The sequence below is a fragment of the Aquarana catesbeiana genome, linkage group LG01 (assembly GCF_042186555.1).
Source record: "Aquarana catesbeiana isolate 2022-GZ linkage group LG01, ASM4218655v1, whole genome shotgun sequence".
Lineage (NCBI taxonomy): Eukaryota > Metazoa > Chordata > Amphibia > Anura > Ranidae > Aquarana > Aquarana catesbeiana.
In genome coordinates this window covers 236186409-236208456 of record NC_133324.1, presented here as the reverse complement: position 1 = coordinate 236208456, position 22048 = coordinate 236186409, and the positions used below count along the sequence as shown (strand labels likewise).

At 41.1% G+C, this 22048-nt stretch overlaps 1 protein-coding gene across 1 annotated transcript in view; it reads right to left on the bottom strand.

Moving 5' to 3' along the window:
* Window positions 1-22048, bottom strand: part of NAA25 (N-alpha-acetyltransferase 25, NatB auxiliary subunit) — a 102832-nt gene that overhangs the window by 54129 nt on the left and 26655 nt on the right. Inside the window, exons 4-8 of the mRNA XM_073626004.1 lie at window positions 20579-20697; window positions 20281-20355; window positions 15850-15957; window positions 12628-12706; window positions 793-904 (exon numbers count right to left, since the gene is read on the bottom strand). Coding sequence (XP_073482105.1) covers window positions 793-904; window positions 12628-12706; window positions 15850-15957; window positions 20281-20355; window positions 20579-20697 — 493 coding nt within the window. The remainder of the gene's footprint in view (window positions 1-792; window positions 905-12627; window positions 12707-15849; window positions 15958-20280; window positions 20356-20578; window positions 20698-22048) is intronic.

Sequence of the window (22048 nt, the reverse complement as noted above, 5' to 3'; positions counted from 1 at the left end):
TATATTCTACCTTTTCCAAACAAGTCCTGGAAAAAGTTACCACTGTAATAGGTTGCAAGGCCAGTTTATTCAGTTAATGTCAGAAATGAGGTCCAGACTCATTTTAGCTTTTAAGGAAACTACGTGTATTACTTAAGAGTGTTTCAGATTGTTCCTTCCCTTTTACTCTTTTCTACATATGTGCTATCCTCTAGCTTTTTCGCTTGCTCCCTTGATATACGCAAGCCCAAACTTGAATTTCTATTTATATTTTTGGAAAACCATTCCAGTGAATTTGATTTTGATGCAATAAATATTTTTCTACAAGAAAAATTTCAACCCATCTACAATTTTTACAGGACAATTAGGCCTATCAATGGTGTGTGTCTGTATAGATTTATTGTAGCTGTGAAGTGGTATCAGCACGCAAGCCATGTAAATACCTAGGTGCTCCACACAAGGCAAGTAATATCAGCAAAAGACATGGTAGGCTTTCCATCAGACAAATTACATTTTTTTTTATTACACACACTCAACAATCAAATATGTACAAATTAACAAGGAGGATGCCAGGTGGGGATACCATCACCAAATTATCTTTGAAGGCACAGGTAATGATCATGACATCAATACCTAGAAGATCAGTAACCCAGAGCCCCCTTAATTCACAAAAGTAGAAAAGGAAGATCAGGATGCAGCCTCGTAGTATGCACCTTCAAAAACTAGTAGGCAATGGCAGCTTTTCCATTTCCCAGTCCTGATGAGTTGCTGGTAAAATTAAGGCAGAGATGATACACAAAGCTCAGAACTTACTTTTTCAAAAGCAGTCTCTTTGAGAGAGCATTACATTCAGGCCACTTGCTGAGCTTCTTGTACATGGCCATACACTTGTTTTCACGGCTCTGCAGTTCACTGGTCAATTTCTCTGAACAGTAACAAAACACAAATATTAAATGTCCAATAAGTGTGAGAGTTTATATTTCTTAGTTGTCCATTCTTGGTCATATCTGGGCAAACCATGTCACATCTATTGCTAAGACTAGCTATACCTATAAGAGTTTTCATTTTACAAAGGACAATGCCACTTTATAACATCTGTTCACCACAGCACCCGCCTGACTCATACAATTGCTATGTTTTCTTGTTTGCTGGTAAATGCAGCAGAGGGATGGTTATATGGAAGATAGGTAAGGAGATCAATGTCACACAGATTTTCACAACAGGCCCCTGTAGATTAGTACATTATAAACTGTGCAGAAATCCCCCCCCCCCCAAAAAAAATTAAGACAATTCTTAAAATGTTCCTTTTCAAAGACGTTATTCTTCAAGAACCAATCATTGGTGAATAGCAATCTGCAATTAATGTAAAACGACCCATAAAAATTATAAGTTACTTATAAGCGAAAGGCATTTGGGCTGCTATAGGTTAATATCTTCTCCCCATTATTAGTTCTGCTATTTTAAAGAATAAAAGGTATGTATGGAAATGTAAACGGTTGCTGCCCCATTCTCTGACATGATTGTGAAAAATAAAAGAAAATAAATTATATACATACCTGAACATACACACACACACACACAAAAGCAAATGGTTGAGGTGCACGTAACAGGTGTCAAACAACTGCGCTAACAAGTTTCAAGTAGACTCCAACAATCATCAAATAAATAGAAAGGACACTGCACACTTTCTGATGCAAAAAAGAGGTTTTATTCAAGAACAAAAAGATACAGAAGGGTAGATTTACACAAGGCAAATAGACTGTACACTTTGCAAGGGAATTATTCCTACTTTTTTTTGTGAATGTAGTTAAATATCACTTAGCAAAAAATACCCATTAATGTGCAAGGAAAGTAGAAAAAACGTATTTTTGCTTGCACATGACTAGGTGATAGAAGTCACTAGAGCTTCACCTCAGTCACTAAGCAGTGATCACTGACTGTGCATTCAGAGAAGGAAGAAGCCAGTAAATTACATATTTACCGTCTCCTTCCTCCACTCTCCATCCTGACTAACCTGACTGATCTGGGGCAGGACAGATAGGGTGGAAGAGCACATGGAGGGGGACCTTAGGAGGACACAGGGGACAGTCAGGGACGATCAGCATAGGGCAGGGGTTACAAGCACCGATCCCCCTGTATACATTTCAACAAAGCAGCAGAGAGCCGCGGGAGAGAGGGGAAGCGGCTGTCAGATGCTTTATTGAAATCTACATAGGAGAGATCGTTACTTGTAACTGCCTGCACAGAGCATCTCCGACTGTCCAGGTATCGGTGCGAGTACATGTACTCGTGCAAATGCTCTGTATCGGCACCGATACTAGTATCAGTGCAACCCTAGAAAAATCCCTTAAAAAGTGCAACTTTCCTTATAAAGTGAATGGTCTATTTGAACAACAGTTTCAACTGCTGCCACCCAAGTTCAACAGGTTACAAGTAAGTAACTATCTCACATTCAACAGACTGGGAAGAGGCAGCAAATATATCAACTGCATAGCAATCAAGTAACCAATTAAAGTAATAAAGAATATTTTGAATGGTCAAAATCCTTCAGAAAGAACCAAAAATAGATTTCTTTCTGGGCCAAAGCACTCTGTAAAAAAGCAGACGAAAAACACACTGCATGAAGTGTTAATCATCCACATAAATGTTATAATTTCTATTTAACCCTTGGGAATGTAATGAAAAGTTTGTGGGTCCACCACACCTTACACTACTTAAAACAAAAAATGCAGTCCTCCCCCTTTTCATTTTGGGCAGCTCATCATTTACCATATATCCCAGATCAGATTCTTTGATTTTTCAACTGGTAATAATGGCTATTGGTAACCTATGGAAAGGTTTTGTAGGGAAATCCTTCACACAAAATGCAGCGCTTAACAAAAAAAAAAAAAAAAGAACTTAAATACAAGAACACAAAAAGAATCAGTCCTTACAAAAAATAAAGTAAAAATCCATGCATAAAAGTGTTGATATACAAGAAAAGAAAGAATAAAGTCCACAAATGTGCAAAAAAAGTACTTGCCACAATCATAACGCTGAAAAAACACAGTTCCAAAAGGGCAAACTCCAAAAGAGGAGAAAGCAAGGAGATACCCCAAAGCTCCAGTGGAAGTGAAGGTGGCTGCTTACCAAAGGTTATTTGCTTTCGGCAACAGGTTCCTTCTGGCCAGCCACGCCCCTGACGTCAAACGTATGAAGAAAAGCGCAGGGCATTGCCCAACATGTCGTCACAACGAACTGTGGCCGCCAGGAACCGGTTGCTGACTTTATGACATTGTTAATTTGCGGATTCATTTGTGGTTTATCCCCTAAAGTGCTTCTTGCTTTTCATTCATTTGAAAGCCAATAACCTTTGGTGAGCAGCCAACTCCACTGGACCTTTGGGGCGTCTTCTTGCTTTTTCCTCTTTGGAGCTTGCCCTTTTGGAACTGTTTTTATTCTGGTTTATAATTATGGGAGGTAATTTTTTCGCACATTTGTGGGCTTTTTATTCTTTATTTTTTTAAATAACACTTATGCATGGATTTTCTTTGTAAGGACTGACTTTATAAGTTTTCTTGTATTGAAGTTAATTCATGCTTTTGTGATAAGAGCTGCACTGTGTGTGAATTATTTGTAGTAGGTTTGTATCTGTTAACATGTGCAAGCAGCTGTCCTCACTTTCACTTTTTATTTATATCGAGTGTGGAATTTAACATGGTTATATAGTTTTATAGCAGGAATACACGATAAGAAAAAATAAATACATTTAAAAAAAAAAAAATTGGGTGAAAATTTCCATTCTGAGAATGATCGCCGATTTTCTACTCGTTGATGCCCAGCAAGTAATACCCGATAACCCATTGACAAAAATTGTGTTGTATTGTTTGCGAATGAACGATATTCTATTCGTTGGTGTGAAGGTCGGCCGTAAAACATCTCTTGAAAATTATCACGCATGAGTGGAACTACTAGATGCCCCCACTTGTACGTGAGACGTCAAAACTACGTATGAAATTGACTGATTTTTTTTATTGTTTAATGTTGGCGACAATTTCGCAAGGGTTTTGCACAGAATTGCCCCTATCCTCCTCTTCTGGGATCCCCCCGCGGCGGTCTTGGCTCCTCCTCTTCGAGTGCCCCTCGTAGATCTGCTTTCCAAGGGGGCATTTGTGCGGGCGTGCTCCCGAGTCCTGTTGCTGCCTCCACTGACACAGATAGCAGGACTCGGCCCCACCCCCCGGCTCCCATGTCACTGGATTTGACAGCAGGGGGAGCCATTGGCTCCCCCTGCTATCCATCTGTCCAATGAGGACCCGAGACAATGGCTAGAGCTGCTGTGCTTGTCCCCATTGCTGGAATGATAAGGCTCATGTAAGAAAAAAGGGGGGGGGGGTGCTACAACACAAAGAAAATATGGAGAATGGAGATGGGACTTTGTGTGAGGCATGTTGGTGAATAAGTCCACATTACAAAAAATGTTATGATGGGATGTCTAAAGTGGATCCTGTATCCAGTGATGATACCCACAACATATATTGCAAGAAAATGATATATACTTTAATACAAAAAGATCATAAAACCAAATACATAATAAAAGGAATACATTTGGGCTACAATGAAGCATGTTATCATACGTAGGTTTACAGACATGATTCGAATAGTGATTATACATGTACAGGACATGATAAAATGGTATATTACATGGTACAGTGGATAAAAGTATGCACCAATAGATGTTAACTCTACGCGTTTCTTGGCTGGGGGAGATTCAGTGTACCCGAACCAACATTGCACCATAATGTATGGGTTATCATCCACCCATGCATCTTTTGTGAGTGTATTAAAATAAATTTGCATTTTTATGCGTCCATTTTCCCCATACTTCTACTGACACATAGCTATTTTTTCAATGCAGCTACACTGCATCAGACTCCTGACGATTGGTTTCAAGCCAAGAAACGCGTAGAGTTAACATCTATTGATGCATACTTTTATCCACTGTACCATGTAATATACCATTTTATCATGTCCTGTACATGTATAATCACTATTCGAATCATGTCTGTAAACCTACGTATGATAACATGCTTCATTGTAGCCCAAATGTATTCCTTTTATTATGTATTTGGTTTTATGATCTTTTTGTATTAAAGTATATATCATTTTCTTGCTATATATGTTGTGGGTATCACCACTGGATACAGGATCCACTTTAGACATCCCATCATAACATTTTTTGTAATGTGGACTTATTCACCAACATGCCTCACACAAAGTCCCACCTCCATTCTCCATTATTTCTGTACCTTATGGGACGGAGGCATGTTGGTGCATTCATACCAAAATAAGTGGACAGGTCACAACCCCAATTTTGACATATACCTACCAGGGTGGCAGACACCTGTTCCCTGTGACCTGACAATCCACCTATCCAGCTCATACCTCCCAACCCTATTTACTTTTCTTACGCCATACCCACCCATTTCCCATCCTACCTACGCTTCATTCTGTCTCATCATTTATCCCTTATTTTTGTTTTGTCTTTGTCGTCTTCCCCTTTTCCTTGGTATCTTTCATGTTATAGACACCTATGGTCCCCCTCTCGCTTACTGACTTACTTCAGTGCAAGAGTTACACTAACACAGCAATTGATACCGTTAGTATATCTAATTCTTTTCCTTTGCTTCCGTCATTCCCTTTTTTAGCTAAATTAATACTAATTCAATTCAGGGCTGAAAATCTGTATCGTCATTGTTTTCCCTTTAGTCAGGCAAATACTGATTTAATTCAGGGCTAAAGCTGTTCCCTTTTTGTTTTTCTTTTCTTTTTTTTTTGTTTTTTTTTTCTTTGTTTATTGGGTTTATTTGTTTTCCCTTTAGTCAGACAATATAAACTGATTTAATTCAGGGCTAAAGCTGTTCTTTGTTTTTGCTTTTATTCATTCTTTTACCCTCATAATTTGTCTCCCATTTTGTACTTTTTTTCTGCTTTTCCCTTAGTAATACCACATATTTATTCAGGGCTATAGCTAATTACCTCCACACTCTCTTGCTTAATGATTTTATTCATTGCAAGATTCTGTGGCTATTATGTCACTTTCTCTGCCAACCATTGCTGATAATCAGGGCAGAGATTATTAGCCTTCATAAGGCTTGTTTATTATTTTTTTACTTTGCTTTTTCCTTTTACTTTCCTTTTTCCATAATATTTACATTTTATCCTTCTCGATCATTCACATTATTTTTCTACTACTCTCTTCATGCAGTCGGTACCGGGACATATCTGGTCCTCTCCCGGGGTTGCGATGCGCCCAGTCCATGACCCGCCACCCGTCCCACCATTGACGGGGGCGGGCCTTGGCCTCGACGCATCGGCGTCATGACTCCCACGTCCCGCCTCTGGCGCCTCCGGCTGCCGTAGGCGGAGCTTTTTTGGTGATTTACCTACTAGGGCCTTGACGCTGAGGGGTTGGGAGGTGGCCGCACGAGGTTCCTGGCTGCCCGCCCCCCGTCGCGTCACTATGCCCGCCCATGACGCTGGCGTGAGCGCGCCCCTAGCCCTCGGCTTTATAACGGCCGTCATTGGCCGGGCATCTCGAGCGCTCACCATGTCTCCTCGGGGCACGTCACTTGGCCCGGCGGTCTCACCACAGGTAATCTCCCTGTACACTTCCACACTTCTCCACTGACACCTGCAGTGGCTTCCCGTTTTGTACACTCACATTTTGTCTCACACACTTCTTCCTTTTGTGATGGGCTATTTCACAATTCCATACATATGCACACCTTGGGCCCTACCTCTTGTCCTCCCTCCACACTCACTCCCCACCTTTCACTCAAGTCACTCACACTCACATCTCCTCTTTTCATTCCCAGTGGTTTTCCCATCCCCTGGGCCTCGTCATCTGTCCCTGCTTGGTGGCCCTTGTAGATGCCCTGGCCACCCTGTCGGTCGGGGCCGACGGTCCTTTGGAGCGTGCTCTCTGCCTCAACCTCGGGGGAGATTCAGTGTACCCGGACCAACATTGCACCATAATGTATGGGTTATCATCCACCCATGCATCTTTTGTGAGTATATTAAAATAAATTTGCATTTTTATGCGTCCATTTTCCCCATACTTCTACTGACACATAGCTATTTTTTCAATGCAGCTACACTGCATCAGACTCCTGACAATTGGTTTCAAGCCAAGAAACGCGTAGAGTTAACATCTATTGATGCATACTTTTATCCACTGTACCATGTAATATACCATTTTATCATGTCCTGTACATGTATAAACACTATTCGAATCATGTCTGTAAACCTACGTATGATAACATGCTTCATTGTAGCCCAAATGTATTCCTTTTATTATGTATTTGGTTTTATGATCTTTTTGTATTAAAGTATATATCATTTTCTTGCTATATATGTTGTGGGTATCATCACTGGATACAGGATCCACTTTAGACATCCCATCATAACATTTTTTGTAATGTGGACTTATTCACCAACATGCCTCACACAAAGTCCCATCTCCATTCTCCATTTTTTCTGTACCTTATGGGATGGAGGCATGTTGGTGCATTCATACCAAAATAAGTGGACAGATCACAACCCCAATTTTGAGCTACAACACAAAGGTTATTCACCTCAATGCATAGAATGCATTAGGGTGAGGTTTACAACCCTATTAAAGGATTTTCTGTCTCATTACGGACAATGCATTGTATTCTCAGAAAAAGGGGAATTTTTGACTTAATTGTTGTGACAGAACCCACGGTCACTGTGTTTTGGAGGGGGCTGTGGGCTGACCTCCTACCCACAGACTATGGCCAAGCAGAGAACGAGAGACTTGGGGCTAAAATGGCGTTGGGATAATGTAATGATGTCTCTTTATAAGTTGGATCCCTTCTCCCCCATCCTCCCCCTCTTGTTATTGTGTTTCATTTGGTTAGGTCATGGCACGTAGACAAAAGGTGTGGAGACACATCCCAGCGGGGGATGCGTAAGGAGGGGCTGCCTGCTTATCATAATCCCTTTGTGTGTTTCAACTATAGTTTCTGTTTGAATGAACAAGTGTTGATTTTCCATTGGTTCCTTGTCCCCTACCCCCTCTATGACAAGGCTAAGGGGAGTGTCCCTGTGTTTAAAGGTGTATGTTTTGTACTTAACAAACAGTTTATCCTCTGCATGTTTAAGTCTCAACACCTATGTGGTTTGCCTCGTGATTGGAGTGTTAAGGGCTGGTTATTGCGAGTCTGTCGGGTGTGTTTGGAGAACAGGAGACACAGGTCTGGTGGAGGCACACAGCCGGGGTATCCGTCACAACAGGTAAAAAAAATGCCTTGCATCTTAAATCGTACAGTACACAGAGTTATTCACAACCATGGGACCTCTCCAAACAATTAGGAAGGGTGGGCAACAATGATGCAAAAATAACTGCTCCAACAGGCTCAAACAACAAGGGCCAGATGATTTAAATTCAGAGTACTGCTGTGAGAGAAGATTTTGAGGTCGTTTGTATGGTGCTTTCGACAGCCGATTACGATTTTTCGTCCGACAAAAGCTGGATGTGCAGACACTAAAATTTTTGTTGTATGTGAACTCAACGTCCGATTTTCAGTTAATTAGTATTGTTTTTGGACGAAAAAAAAAAACGTAAGAGCAGGACTACGCATGCTCAGTTACTAAAGAATACATACAAAACTATTCAATACATTATGTCGCTTCTGAAGTTGAATTTGGTCGTATTGTGAGTAACCCTCTTCGCTTTCGACAGGAGGCTAGCATGCAACAAAAAACGGATGAACGGTCGTCCGAAAATCTGATCATGTGTACAAGGCTTTACACCAGGTAAAACGATGAAAAAAGTATGAACAGAAGATCTGGGAGCAGTCTTACGCATATCCAATAAAGACATCTGCATGAAGGGCCCATCTACTGTTAATCCAGCCAATAGCTGCTGAGGCAATCGGCTTTCCAGCGGTCTACTCCTGGGGTGTGAACTGCAGGGAATGCTGGATAGCGACCTTTGGTCTGTGAGGTTATCTGGGTATTCAAGGAGGAAGGAAAGGCTGGAAAGCAGATTTGTTGCAATTACCCAGCCGAAGGCCTGGCGCATTTCGGTTGTCTTGCAAACATTTTCTGATAGATTGGAGGGAGATGGAGTCCTTCAGAAGTAAGTAATCTAGACAGCTTGTGACTTGAATGCCCCAAGTTCTGAGAATGGCAAGCAGAGGTGATAAGAACTTTGTGAATTACTCTGGAAGCAGAGGATGGGTCAAAGGGCAGTGCAACAAACTGGAAGCGACTGCCTGCCACTGCAAATCGTAGAAAGCGCTGACATGGTTAAATGGGAACATGGCATCCTGCATGTCCATGGATGCCACGTATTCCCCTCGTCTCAGAGGCAATTACCGAACTTGCAGAATACATTTTGGAATTTTAAAGAACTTGTCAATGAATATTAACTCCAGAATAGGACAAACATCCCAGCTAGGGCTTGGTACCATAAAACGGTTTGAAGAGAATCCTTTGAAGATGTCTTGTGGCAGTACTGGCACAACTACTATCTTGTACAAGGGATGATTTAGGGCATTCTGCAAATCGAACTGTGCTTGGACAGTTTTTGCTTGATTTGAAATTAGAGTTGAAAACCCTACCCTGTCACCACTTTCTATTATGTACATCTGAGACATCTGTAAGAGATAACTTGTAATAGACTTCTCCCAATTTTAAGAATGAGGACACCCCATCATTGTGAAGAGGACTTTGGGAAGGCTTGGTGGCTTTAGTCAGCCATGCCTTGCAACAAAAGGAAGGGCTGAACTTTGGCTTTGAAACTGAAGCCTGGTTAGAGCAGACAGGTGCTCTAGCTTTAGAGAAGCTAGGGAGTCCTAAAAAGGGGGTTTTAGGACCTACCAGTGTGGAAAGTAAAACGATTCAGCGTAACCTCAAACAAATTGGTTAATGTATCACCAGACATCTTATTTGAAAAGGCATAAGTGTGAGGTACCTTTTACTGGTAGCTTCATCTATCCACGCTTTTAGCCATAAGATTCTTCGCATGTGAACTGAGATAAGTCATTCTACATATTTGTCTTATGGCATGTCTAGGAAATCCACACAAAAAAAAGCAGCGGACAAGGCAATTGCTTTAATTACTCTAACAGCACAATCATGAAATACAGTGTCATGTTGGTTGTTCATAGTTTGCTTCAGTTTGATATACTGAAAATATAGAAAGAACTGCTTGCAGCGCTGGACCTGAAAAAGTAAAGCCAGCCTCTACAAATCTCTATGTTTTCTCTGCAAAATCTGTGAAAGGAGGAATAGGTGCAATAGGTAAAGTGAGATGTTTGATTAGGACAGAGACCGCAGAATCAACCAGAGGAATAGCCCACTTCTTTGCAAACCTTTTTCCACTGGAAAGAGTACAGCAACGATTTTTGGGGGAGTGAAAAGCCTTTCTGGAGTGATCCAGTTGTCATAAATAGAACATTCTATCTGTTCAAGAACAGGGAATGTTTTGCAGGATTCTTTGTACCCAAAATGAGCATGGTGAGATAGGAGAGTCAAGTTGCACAATGCCAAGGCTTTTGTTAAATGAGGAAATGAGTTTCTCAACTTTAGCCAGCATGCTGTGCGAAGCCTCCCTCTTCAATATAGCAATAATCTAGGGAAGACAAATCTTCCACAGCTTCCTCTCAATATTGCCTGAATAGCCTCTCAGATCCCGAATCTCTGCATCCTCTATGGCCGGCATATTGGAATCTGACCTAAGTGGAGAAATAGAGTAGGAAAAAAATAAATAAATAAAAGTGTGGCATTTTTGGGCCCTAGAAGAGGGCTGTGCTCATAAATCTGTCTGAGGAAACATGAAATAGATGCAGGGAATTCTGCTTTAGTAAAACAGGTTGCTTGTTGTGTGCCTGAAATAGAGCTAGAACCAGATGCTGATTTCAGTGTTAGAGCTGGCTCTTGCTTCGACACAAGGGACAAATTGTCACTCAATGTGGCTGAGTGTTGTGCAGGCCTTTGGCAGAGCAAATATTCGCCTATGATTTTGCATGGATTACCTTTAGCCTGTTCTGTAGCCTGCCAAAGCTACAAGTGAAGTTACTTTCCTGTGGAGGTACTCAGAGTAGGGAGCAGAGTATAGGGTAAGCGTGTCCATAAGGAGTACACCAACTCAAGTGTAGACCATCCTGCAGAGAGCACCTTATAAGGGCTTTTTTCATTTATTTTATCTTTTTAAAAGGTATGCTGTGTAAATGGGAAAGCAAACAGTGGGGTTTTCTCAAATTTACCTGCAAAAGTGGAAATACCGATGGAGTTCAGGTTTAGCCTAGGTTCACACATATGCGATGCCGGAACCGGGGCAATTACAGCGCTGGTTCCCGTATCGCATCTCTCCTGCAGGCAGTTCACACTGCCCTCTACGAACAGCTGTGGGTGTCAATACAATGTTAACGGCACCCCATGATCGGTTTACAGATCACAGTGCGAACTGTGAACCCACACAGGAATCAGAACACCAATGTGATCCTGCACTGTTTTCGTGCAAATCCAATGCGAGTTCAGCCATACAACTGTATGGCTGAACTCGTATTGCACAGACATTGCATGCGATCGGTATCGCAGTGCGGGTGCAAATCACATGTGATGTCTATGTTCACACAAGTGTGAACCTGGGCTCAAGGGCGAAGTGTTCTTCCCATCTAATGGAGCTACAAGGACAACACGCATCATCCAATTTATGCTATTAGACAAGACACTTCACTGAAAAAAAAAAAAATATCATAAAGAATCATACTGGAGTGATTTAGAAGATGCCCAAAATGATCAGAGGATGAGGAGACCCCCATTGTTGCTCTTAGAAAAATATGAGGCGTGTCGAGAAAGCTCTCCTCACTGTATCCCCAAGGATTAAACAGGGATCATGATCTTTATCTGTATATGTGATTGAGGTACGAGTTTCTTTGTTGGTTCTTTTCAAAGGATTTTGACCATTCTCATTATCTTTTTTTGTTACTCTGGGGTGGGTTTACTAAAGGGAACTGTTCAAATTTTTTTTAAAGGAAATTGCAATTTGAAAGGAAAGTTTCCCTAGATCTTAGTGAATGCTCTGCTGACTTTCATCAAATCGGTTAAAAGTAAAAATGCTGTTGTATTCTCATTTGCCTTGCGATTGGGTCTTCTTTACAAGGTGAAATTCCACCACATTCACTAAGCTCTTGGGAAATTTCCCTTGCAAAGTAAACAGCATATTTGCCCTTGGTAAATCAACTCCTTTGTATCTATTTTGATAGGACTCTGCTTTCCTTGTAAACTGGGCAAACAAATTGGTCACTTGGTTGTTATGCAGATGACAGGTTTCCTTTTCCCAGCGAGTTAAAAGCAGGATAATTACTTACCTGTACACCTGTTGAACTTAATAACATAAAAAGTGGTGGTTGAAACTGTTCCAGTATCTGAAGAAATAAACTGTATCTTTCATTGTGAATAAAACCCCTCTTCATTGCATTAAAGACTGTGCGGCTTCCCAAATAAGTTCCTTCGTCACCCGCTTCCAAAACCATAACCGCACAAACTCAGGAAATCCCATTGAACAATTTTCTGCAAATATCTTTTAAGCATACGCACAAGTTAAAGTAAAAATGACTCCTGTTAGAGACATACCTCCTAGCTTGCCCCTGATAACTTCTAGTGCCTCTTCATATTTCCCCAAACGTTCTAAAATCATGTAGTACAGTTCAACCTGCAACAGACAGCAATCACACTGCTGAAACTAAATAAATGAAAATGCCATTGCTACATGGAAAAAACATTAAACTGCCACAACTTATTAATTCATTAAACGTAAAATGAGCCAATTTCAATTTACTGCAATTAAAGCAGCCATAATCTGACTAATTCTAACAATTAAATGTGTATCAAGGTGTATCATTGCTGATGGGGTGAAAGATGTAATTTAATTTAAGCCTCTTTCTTAGGAGTAAACCTATACACAAGCAGCTTAATTGTGTCTGCTGCCAGATGAGTGTGCTAGATAAGCACTTAAGATGCTCCAAAGTCTAGGACTCGGTTTCTCACCAAGTGGTATGTGAAGCCAAAGAAGTAATCACCCTGGCTTGTTTGCTTCAACCTCAAAACAGTTTAAAGTATCCAAAAATTGGAACCATTATACAGAGCACACTCCACTAGATACATATTTATAAATGCGTACATAATATAACCATTGAGAAACCATGATCAAGAAGAAAATTTCAGAAAGGAGAATCTGGAACCTAGAAAATACAAAAATCGTATAAAACAAGCATATGTATAAAAAGGTTAATGGCCCAAGAACAAAAACAAAAAATGTAATATTTCAGCTTTTTAAAAGGCCTCTATTTTCACTTGCTGATTCTGTAAGTAACACTTCCTGTCCTAGGGTGAGGATGCTCACACTTCTGTTACAATAAGTTTTATTAATGGATAGCAACAGAAAAAAAAAATACAAAAAAACAGCACATATTTCATTAGCACCAAATAGTGCACAAATAAAAACAATATAGGAAGATGAAATTGGGTACACAATGGGCAGATAAGAGTCCACATATAATGCAAATAGAGACATAATGGTCGCACACAAAGTGAAAGTTGTCAAACAGTAAAAACGGAAAAGGAACCAGAAAAGAACAGCCAAAAAAGGACCACTATGCCTAACGCATAACCCAGAGGGGAAAAAACCCAGGAGGAGAAAAAGAAAAAAGGAGGATAAAAAGGGGAGGAAAGAGGGGAGGAGAAAAACAGCAAGAGTAACAAGAGCATCTCAGGGGTCAGAGGTGCAGGTGTATCAAATGTCTAACAACAGATGATGAAAACGCAAAAGGTGAGAATGCGATATCCAAGGTTGCCAAACTAAGAAATTCGTCATGATAAATCAGACAGCAAATCTGTCAGTGGCTTTGGTTAAGAGTGCTGATCGGCAGACTGTTTTTGGTAATGACCCGGACCGGCTGCCATACACGTGGGACAAATGTCAGCCAGTTTCTATTGAACCGGCCAGTGTCGCCCGACATTCAGCCCGTGTGTACTAGGCTTTAGAGCGTAACAATGTACGAAGCAAAGCATAGTCTGCTCACCCTTGGACAATTCCACTAAATATGCGCCATTGTTCCTAGGTTGTTACCACTGCAAAAATAAGTCGAAGGATAATGCAAGCCAAAACGAGCTGGCATATAACACCATTTCATACGCATTTTAAAGAACAACATTTATCGAACACTTAGAGAAAGCCAAAGTCATGATCTGCCAGCCCTGAGGATCCAGCGTTGAACCCAGTTCCCATCGTTGCCTGTATTGTCTTACAGGGGGGTTGCTTGATAGAAATTATCGAGGTGTAAACCAGAGAAACAAGGCCCGGTGAGTGTGGACAAGAGCGACAAAGACTTTCAAAGGGCATCAGACTATATGGGGTGGGTTGGGATCAAAGGAGGCCAGAAACAAAGAGACGGAGCTATAAGTAACGGAAAAGCTCGCGTAAAAGGTATCTCATGTGAGGAACTAGGGGGTTTCAAAGGTCAGAATCCTGGTAGGCGTGAGGAGAGAGTGAACATTCGTAAAGTCCTTGGACCACTAGTGGAACTGCGTTGGATCTTCAAGATTGGAAAGGTGGGGGGGTGGGAAGTCCCAAAGTCGAAGAGTATAGAGCAGAGCAGGGCCTAAGGTACAGGGACAGGACTCTGGAGGGAGCCAGGGCAAGGCAAATATTGAGATAGAATGAGAGTCAATCATGTCAATAGTTGCCTAGAACGGAAGACAAGTAGCATGAAGTATTAAGAGTGGAGCTATATTACCTGCTAGATAGTAAACCTGAAGATTGAAAGTTCACAATTTATCTTGTGGGTGAATAATACGCGGCAAGGGCAAGAAGACCCCCAGGGAGAATTGTAAAACACTCCGCTAGTGGATTCCAATAATATGAGGAGGTATGGGGACTGGAGGAACTCTGAAAACAAAGAAGAGTTTAGGAAGATAGGTCATGCGAACTGCATTAATTCTACCAAACCATGACAGTGAGAGATGACTCCAAGGAGGTTAAGAGGACAGAAAATTGCATAAACAATGCTGAATAATTGGCCTGGTAGAGCCCATCATATGAGGGGGACAGTTTAATACCAAGATACAGTTAAGTCATGCTTCATTGAAAAGGAAAATGTTTGGAGTAGCGTATCTTGCGTTCGATCCGTCGGAGTCACCGACATGGCAACCAATTTTGAGGTGTGGACATATTGCCCAGAGAGAGATGCTTACGCTTTACACCATATATGTATGGCAAAGCAGCGCTGTCACCCTAGGACAGGGCTACAGAAAACATCAAAACCTCTTTTTGCCCTTTTTTTTTGTTCAAAAACACACCACACTAAAATGGTATATTTAACAAAAAAAAAAAAAAAAAGGGACCAAAAGAAGAAAATTGTAAGGGCTCCTAACACATGGCACAAACATCCATTTACATTAAACATTGGTAGCACTTTTGGCTATACTATCACATATCATTCCCCAGAGTTAAAAGAAGACATGCTGCATGCTTGACATCCTTGTAGATGTATTGCAAATATCTCACAGGAAATAATGTTGTCAGGGATGCCATATTCCCTGCAAACTTCCTATGCTATGAAAAAGTATGAAAAATTAAATAAAGTGAGCCAATTACAGGAGTGGGGGATAATAATTCTGGGAAATGTTAGCTACAATCTTTAGACTGCTGCCACAAGGCACATCTGATTTCTTTGTCCGTTAGAGAAATTAGTTTTCTAACTAATGTTACCATGTGACCAATATTAGCCATGAGCTCACACATGTAATAGGAAACTGGGAAAAACTTTTTCTAAAAAATAAAAAAAGTGATCATACCTCAGCTTCTGCTTCTATCTTGTCCTCCTTTACCATCTTCTCAACCATTCTTTCAGCCAGTGGCAAAAACATTGTTTTAGACAATTTTTTATCCTGAGCTGAAATAGACTAGAGAAAATAAAGAATTTAAAATGGACTGGTTTACAAAGCAGATATACACAGACAAGGTTGATGGTTGCCAAAGATTATAGAATATGTATGTATGTATGTATTTTCAAAAAAATGTTTAACCACTTGAGCTCTGGAAGTTTTTAACCCCTTCTAGGGATGAGCTCGATGTTTGAGTTAAACGTAAGTTTTACCCTAACATCTGGTGTTCGCCGAAAAGCAAATATTATGGGGCGCTCGTGGAAAATTTGAGCGCTGTGGAACGCCCCATAATGCACTGCGAGATCGCAGTGCATTGCTGTATGATTGACCAAAGCATGCTCTGGCCAATCACAGCACGCTCTGACTCTATATTCAGTCAGTGAGGCAACACAGTGTATTGAAGAAGTGGTTAACCCTGCACCAAAATAAAAAAAAAAATTGGTATTGAGGTTCCCCCAAAGCACCTTGTCCCCATGTTGATGGCGACAAGGGCCTCTTCCCCACAACTCTTGCCCGGTGGCTGTGGCGGTCTGCAGACGGGGGGCTTATTGGAATCTGGAAGCCCCTTTAACAAGGGGACCCCACATCCCAGGCCCCCCTAAGTGAATGGGTAGGGGGTACCCCTACCCATTCACCAAAAAAGTAAAACACGACAGGAGAGAGTTTGACAATTCCTTTTATTAAAAAAAAAAATTTAAAAAAGGGTCCCGCGATGTCCATCCATCTTCAATCACTGCGACGATGGACCCGAAAAATAGAAAGAAGGGAAAAAAACAAACAAAACACAAAAACACAAAGGCCTATACAGTATCTTACAAAAAGGGAGTACACCCCTCACATTTTTGTAAATATTTTATTATATCTTTTCATGTGACAGCACTGAAGAAATTATACTTTGCTACAATGTAAAGTAATGAGTGTACAGCTTGTATAACAGTGTAAATTTGCTGTCCCCTCAAAATAACTCAACACACAGCCATTAATGTCTAAACCGCTGGCAACAAAGTGAGTACACCCCTAAGTGCAAATGTCCAAATTGGGCCCAAAGTGTCAATATTTTGTGTGGCCACCATTATTTCCCAGCACTGCCTTAATCCTCTTGGGCATGGAGTTCACCAAAGCTTCACAGGCTGCCACTGGAGTCCTTTTCCACTCCTTCATGACAACATCATGGATGTTAGAGACCCTACGCTCCTCCACCTTCCATTTGAGAATGCCCCACAGATGCTCAATAGGGTTTAGGTCTGGAGACATGCTTGGCCAGTCCATCACCTTTACCCTCCGCTTCTTTAGCAAGGCAGTGGTCGTCTTGAATGTGTGTTTGGGGTTATGTTGGAATACTGCCCTGCGGCCCAGTCTCCGAAGGGAGGGGATCATGCTCTGCTTCAATGTGTCACAGTACATGTTGGCATTCATGGTTCCCTCAATGAACTGTAGCTCCCCAGTGCTGGCAGCACTCATGCAGCCCAAGACCATGACACTCCCACCACAATGCTTGACTGTAGGCAAGACACACTTGTCTTTGTACTCCTCACCTGGTTGCCGCCACACACGCTTGACACCATCCGAACCAAATAAGTTTATCTTGGTCTCATCAGACCACAGGACATGGTTCCAGTAATCCATGTCCTTACTCGGCTTGTCTTCAGCAAACTGTTTGCGGGCTTTCTTGTGCATCATCTTTAGAAGAGGCTTCCTTCTGGGACGACAGCCATGCAGATCAATATGATGCAGTGTGTGGCGTATGGTCTGAGCACTGACAGGCTGACCCCCCACCCCTTCAAGCTCTGCAGCAATGCTGGCAGCACTCCTACGTCTATTTCCCAAAGACAACCTCTAGATATGACGCTGAGCACAGGCACTCAACTTCTTTGGTGGCGAGGCCTGTTCTGAGTGGAACCTGTCCTGTTAAACCGCTGTATGGTCTTAGCCACCGTGCTGCAGCTCAGTTTCAGGGTCTTGGCAATCTTATTATAGCCTAGGCCATCTTTATGTAGAGCAACAATTCTTTTTTTCAGATCCTCAGAGTTCTTTGCCATGAGGTGCCATGTTGAACTTTCAGTGACCAGTATGAGAGAGTGAGAGCGATAACACCAAATTTAACACACCTGTTCCCCATTCACACCCGAGACCTTTTAACACTAATGAGTCACATGACAACGGGGGGGAAAATGGCTAATTGGGCCCAATTTGGACATTTTCACTTAGGAGTGTACTCACTTTTGTTGCCAGCGGTTTAGACATTAATGGCTGTGTGTTGAGTTATTTTGAGGGGACAGCAAATTTACACTGTTATACAAGCTGTACACTCACTACTTTACATCGTAGCAAAGTGTCCTTTCTTCAGTGTTGTCACATGAAAAGATATAATAAAATATTTTTTTTAAAAATGTGAGGGGTGTTACTTACATTTGTGAGATACTGTATATAGGCAAGGGCCAATACCCATTCACATGGGACGCCTTTTTTTTTTTTTTTTTTTTATATATTTTGGCCTAGAATTCCCCTTAATATCCATACCACACCCGAAGGGCCTGGTATGGACTTGGGGAGTTCAATGATTCTGAATGTATATTGCCGGCTGGGATCCAGCAGTATAATACAGCGGAGACCAATTTTAAAATGACATTTCTTCCTTTAGAAATGTCATTTTGCTGCGGTATTGTTATAAACATGGGAAAGATGCGCTACTTTACAGGTAGACCAAGGGGACCCCCAGGCATGATATTTAAGGAATATTTAATTTTCATTGTTTCACTTTAAGCATTATTAAAATCACTGCTCCTAAAAAAAACTTTTTTTTTTGCATTGATACATGCATGTCCCCTGGGGCAGTACCCGGGTCCCCATACACTTTTTATGGCAATAACTTGCATATAAGCCTTTAAAATGAACACTTTAGATTTTTCACGTTTGTGTCCCATAGACTTTAACAGTGTTCGCACAAATTTTTTTGTCTGTTCGCATGTTCGGCTCATCCCCCCTTCACGACCAGACCATTTTTTGCTATTCATTGTGCTACTTTAACTGACAACTGCACAGACATGCAATGCTGTATCCAAATGAAATTTATCAGCGATTTATAAATGGGACTGAGATACTGCAATGGACAATAATATGCACTTTCAGTGTACTAATGACACAGGGCAGGAAGGGGTTAATATCTAGGGCAATCAAAGGGTTAAATGTGTGCCCAATAAGTGTTTATGTATGTACTGTGTGCTAAGCAGGGAATAAACAATTCACGGAGCTGTGTTTAGGGAAGCTCAGAACAGATCACCAGGTGATGGCGGTCAATAATTGGCTGGGACCCGGTGATCGGCATGGGTTGTGAGGAATCACAGCATAGACAGGCGCACGCACCCCTTTGCCTGGAAATGCAGAATCACACAAACATGATTCTGCGCACGGGGGCTGCCCTGTGGCAGTAAATTGCTAAGTGGTTAATACAGAACTGCTAATTACACTTCTTACACCATTCCTGTGCAGATCGCTTCTGCGAAAACTGAGCTTCTGAAAAGTATTTATAAAGCACTGTCTAGAAGCTTTATTTAGAAATACAATGTGACACTGTATTGATTGTTTCATTCATCTGAAGAGGAGCAACCTTTGATCTGCAAATGAAATCAGTTAAGGCAACCGTACCAATTCCTATTTTTTAATAACATTTGTTCCTATTTAACCTCTATCAACTTTAATCAGTTCTAATTCAATCCTTTCCTTCAATTTTTTTTGTGAGCTCTTGTGCATCAAAATGCACAAAAGTAATTAGAACCTAAACAATATGGAATCACATTTTTCAATGTGACAAACATGGCGGTCCCATAACCTTAATACAGACTTCCAAAAAGATGACATACTAAAGAGCTGGTTCTGGCCAGCTCAGTAGCTTTAAAAAAAGGCTTGGGATTCTTTCTTAAATGTACATAATATAACTGGATACTAACATTTATAGGTAAAGTTGATCCAAAGTATATCAGATTGCCTCTTTTGGGATCAGGAAGGAATTTTTACCCATGCTGGAGCAAATTGAATCATGCTTTGCTGGGGTTTTGTTGCCTTCCTCTGGATCAACTGTGGCTATAGGATTGTGTATATGAGATTGTATGATTTTTTTTTTTTTTTTTTTTAAGTTTCCCCTTCATTCGTTGAACTATATGGACTTTTTTCAACCTAACTAAATGCAAGTTTTAAATTGGTTGCGTTTTCAAATGATGTTAAACACAAAAAATATGAAAGCAACCCTTATAGAAGTGTGCCATTCATCTAATAAACCATACTAAAATGGACCACATATTTACACTGAAGTGACAGCAATCTCAAGATATATTCATTGCTTACCTGCATGATCAGGCTCATCACAGACCAGAAATAATACGGATTTTTTGGAACAATTTTATAAAGTGCCATTCCAGCCTGCAAAAGAAGACAAGGTAGTAATCATTCATCATCAGCGTAACAGTCTAGAGCTATCACTAATACATTACAGATATCAAACGCATCTACACCAAATTAAAAGCACAATAAACAATAAGGAAAATACACCAAGATTTAAATCATTTTAATAAGGGTTAACATACAGTGAACTTACATTTTGTAGACTGAAAAGGATATAAAAAAAATGCAATGATTTCTATACCTGCTGCATCTTCTTATATTCCCCTACTCTGGCGTAAGCCATGAAGAGATGAGAGTGATATTCTTCACTGGTAGGGACTTTTCTCACAGCTGCCTCGTAGAGTTTAGTCACCAATTCCGCTACAAAAAAAAAAAACAAATGAAGTCGATTTAAATAATTAAATCCCTGATAAATCCAGAAAAATCTTTTGCCACCTTCGCCATGTCAGCTATTGCTCAGTTCTTTAAAGAGGAAGTAAACCCTGGTGGGGGCATAGTAGCCGATCATGTGTCACTTACCTGAAAACGAAGCCTGCGATGTCACCGCTGTCCCCACTAACAGTGAGCGTCCATCTTCACCCCTCTTCCTTCTGGGGCATCACTCCCACACATGCGCGTGGGAGCCGCCAGTCATGACATGACCCCCTTTAGAAACAGCACGATCTGCCCTTTGTAAAGCTCGCATGCTCCGATGTCAACATCGGTGCACGGCTTTATTGTAAATATCTCCTAAACCATGGAGGTTTAGGAGATATTTCTAGCACCTACAGATAAGCCTTAATATAGGCTTACGTGTAGGTAAAAGTGGTTGTTTCAAGGCAAGTGATTCCTTATATTTCCACGGAGAATCTACTAAACACTAAGTGACAAGAAAGGTATGTTTAACACCCTCTAGTGTCTAAAAAGCATTAGTACTTGTGTTAGGGCCCTTTTACACTGATGCGCTTTTCTGCGGCTTAAAAGGGGAAGTAAACTTCCCCTGCAGATTTACCTATAGGCAAGCCTATAATAAGGCTTACCTATGTGTATTGAAAATATCTCCTAAACCTGTACAGTTTAGGAGATATTTTCAGTGCATGCAGCCAGTGACATCACTGGTGCATTCGAACCCACGTGTGCCATTCCTTCCGAGCCTGTGCCGTGAACGGAGGCTCCCGCGCAATAATGCATACTAGCTGTTCTTTTTATTTGTTTTTTTTAGGACCTGCAATGTAAAAGGCAAGGTAAAGGCATAATATGCTAGTACGCATCGCATTCTAGCACTTTATGTGAAACATACCTGAAAACAAAGCCCTTTTGCAGCGTCCATCTTCTCCTGATCTTCCTTCCGGTTCCGTGGACTCAGACCGACAGGCCGGAGCCACAATGATGTCATACCCACGCGGGAACCTTCATTTAAGGCACACATAGCTGAAGGACGGGTACGAGTAGCCTTCCTTCAGAGCGCATGCACCGATGACATAATTGGCTGCATGTAATGTAAATATCTCCTAAACTTCTGTATGTTTACAGAGATTTACAGTACCTATAGGTGCAAACTATGCATAAGAGTTTACTTCCTCTTTAAGGTGGTTGTAAACTCTTACAGACCACTTTAACCTACAGGTAAGCCTAGATTAAGGCTTACCTGTAGGTGCAAGAAATATCTCCTTAACCTACACGATTAAGGAGATATTTTCCTACAAACTGGCACCGATGTCTATGGCGCATG